The sequence below is a fragment of the Cricetulus griseus genome, chromosome 3 (genome assembly GCF_003668045.3).
Source record: "Cricetulus griseus strain 17A/GY chromosome 3, alternate assembly CriGri-PICRH-1.0, whole genome shotgun sequence".
Classification (NCBI taxonomy): domain Eukaryota; kingdom Metazoa; phylum Chordata; class Mammalia; order Rodentia; family Cricetidae; genus Cricetulus; species Cricetulus griseus.
Genome location: NC_048596.1, coordinates 92,423,147 through 92,425,462, shown reverse-complemented (window position 1 = coordinate 92,425,462; position 2,316 = coordinate 92,423,147). Strand labels below are relative to the sequence as shown.

Here is a 2,316-nt window from a genome sequence, read left to right as displayed (position 1 = left end):
AGAGGCACTGACAATGAAGACAGAGAGAAGTAAATAAATCTTGCCTTCCAAACATGCAAAATTTTAAAACCAAATGTAGGAGTGCATAGAAGATGAATAAATTATTCTCATGCTTCTAATCCATAAAATGATTGAACCACAGAGTCCCTTCCTAGAGAAGGCCAAGCTGGAAGTGAAAGAGAGGATGGAGAATAATAAATGTGGTGGTCGTTAATGAACCTGAATAAATTAAGAGTCTCAGGAGGAGCTGGGAATTTGGCTGAGTAATATAGATCTTAGTGACTAAGTACCAGGTACCGGGCCTCATTCCCAGAGCAAAAAAATGAAAGGTTTTCAGGAGACTGGGTTAATCAGGGATCTTTCCTCCTTTTTATTTTCACAAGAAGCCTGTTTCTTATCCCAAGAGAGAGACCAGGGATCCAGACCAGAATGTTATGAGTCCACAAAACCCATTCCCAGCAGTCATTAGTACTCCAGGAAGAGCAACTCCAGGATGCAGGAAAGACACTTATAAAATAAATCTGAAAACAACTCCAGATTTTTATTTGTCATTTTCTCTCGAAATGTATCCACAGAAATATGACTCTTCTTACCATGCATATTCCAGAATGAGCTACTGTTGAAAATGCAAACACCTTTTATCACTTGCATATTCTGTGATTTATAGTAGATAATTATTTTTGGAAACAAATGACTGAAAATGAAAAATAATTTTCAGGAAATTACTTTTTATAAAAATATTTTTATTAATTATGAATTTATTAAATATAACACTATGAAAATATTTATTACTTAATATATGAACATCTACCCTCTACAGTTATTAAAAAGCTTCCAAGTGGCAAATTATATATATCAGAACATATATTTTAGCCACAGGTATTTTTTCCTTATTATATCTGTAAGATGTTATTACTATATTAAATCTTACAATATAACAGACATCATTTAAGAGAATATTTTTCTGCCAATTTCTCTCTTCAAAGCACCCTTAATCTCATTATTCCTAAGGCTATAGATGAGGGGGTTTAACATTGGGATCACCACCATGTAGAACACAGACACCACCTTGTTCTGGTCTGTGGAGTAGTTCGATTTGGGCATTGCATAAATAAATGTGATAGTCCCATAGAACAGAGTGACTGCAGTGAGGTGGGAGGTGCAGGTGGAGAAGGCCTTGTGGCGGCCCTCAGTGGAGCGCATCTTCAGGATGGTGATGAGGATGTAGGTGTAGGAGACAGCGATGACAAACACTGTGACTATAATGACAATGGCAGAGCAGAACGAGGCAGGAACTATGGGGACTCTGCCACTGGAACAGGAAAGTTCCACTAAAGGAGCCAAATCACAGAAAAAGTGATTGACTCTATTTGGTCCACAGAAGAGAAGAGAAAAGAAGGAAAGAATAAAGGAGGAAGCATTAAGAAAACCACCAATATAAGATCCTACAAGTAACTGGACACAGACTCGTGTGGACATTTTGGTTGAATAAAGCAGTGGATTACAGATTGCCACAAAGCGATCATAAGCCATGGTGGCTAGAAGGAAACATTCAAGTGTCCCAAAGAAAGCACCCGATCCAAGCTGGATGGTACACCCAAGGAAGGAGATTGTATTTCTCTCCACCAGGAAGTTGACAAGCATGTTGGGTGTGACAGAAGATGAGTAGCCTATGTCAGTAGAAGCCAAGTGACTCAGAAAAAAGTACATGGGATGATGGAGCTGGGAAGAGACTCTGATGAGAAGGATGGTGCTGAGGTTCCCAGACACAGTCACCAGGTAGATGCACAGGATGATGGTGAAGAGGACTACTTTAAGGACCGGGTCATTTGTTAAACCCAATAAAATGAACTCTGTCACTGAAGTGTGGTTCCCATCCTCCAGGAAAGCCATGGGACGGTGTAGCTGCTGCCAGAACAAGGCTGCGATGGGGGGGATATTACAGGAAGGGATTTATAAATATTAAGTATCATTTTCATTAACTCATATATGGATGCTATTATAAAAATATGTCATTTAAGAAAAAAATTCAGTTAAACTCATTGAAGGAATATTAAAATGTATTTTTCTATATTTAACTGTTATTTGACTCCATAGTTTTAGAGTTTATATATTTATTTGCAATGAACCAATCTTCCCATATTTCAAAAATTGTTTTTAATAGCAACACCAGATAATTTGTTTCAAGTGTACTCTGTAGATACAGATTTGTAGGAAACTATTTCCTTAAGTGGTATTTATATAAAATATGTGACATTATATATAATTAAATATTATTAAATGTGCTCAAATAACTTTAAAGACAAGGATTTAAAA

At 36.8% G+C, this 2,316-nt stretch overlaps 1 protein-coding gene across 1 annotated transcript; it reads right to left on the bottom strand.

Moving 5' to 3' along the window:
• Positions 1–948: 948 nt before the first annotated feature.
• LOC100765672 (olfactory receptor 469) lies at positions 949–1,893 on the bottom strand. The gene has a single exon (XM_027405015.1). It carries the CDS (start codon positions 1,891–1,893, stop codon positions 949–951), a length of 945 nt encoding a protein of 314 aa, XP_027260816.1.
• Between the last annotated feature and the right edge of the window lie 423 nt (positions 1,894–2,316).

What these genes read in the sequence shown, in the direction of transcription:
- LOC100765672 (XM_027405015.1), bottom strand. Translation starts at nt 1,893, where the DNA reads ATGGCTTTCCTGGAGGATGGGAACCACACTTCAGTGACAGAGTTCATT.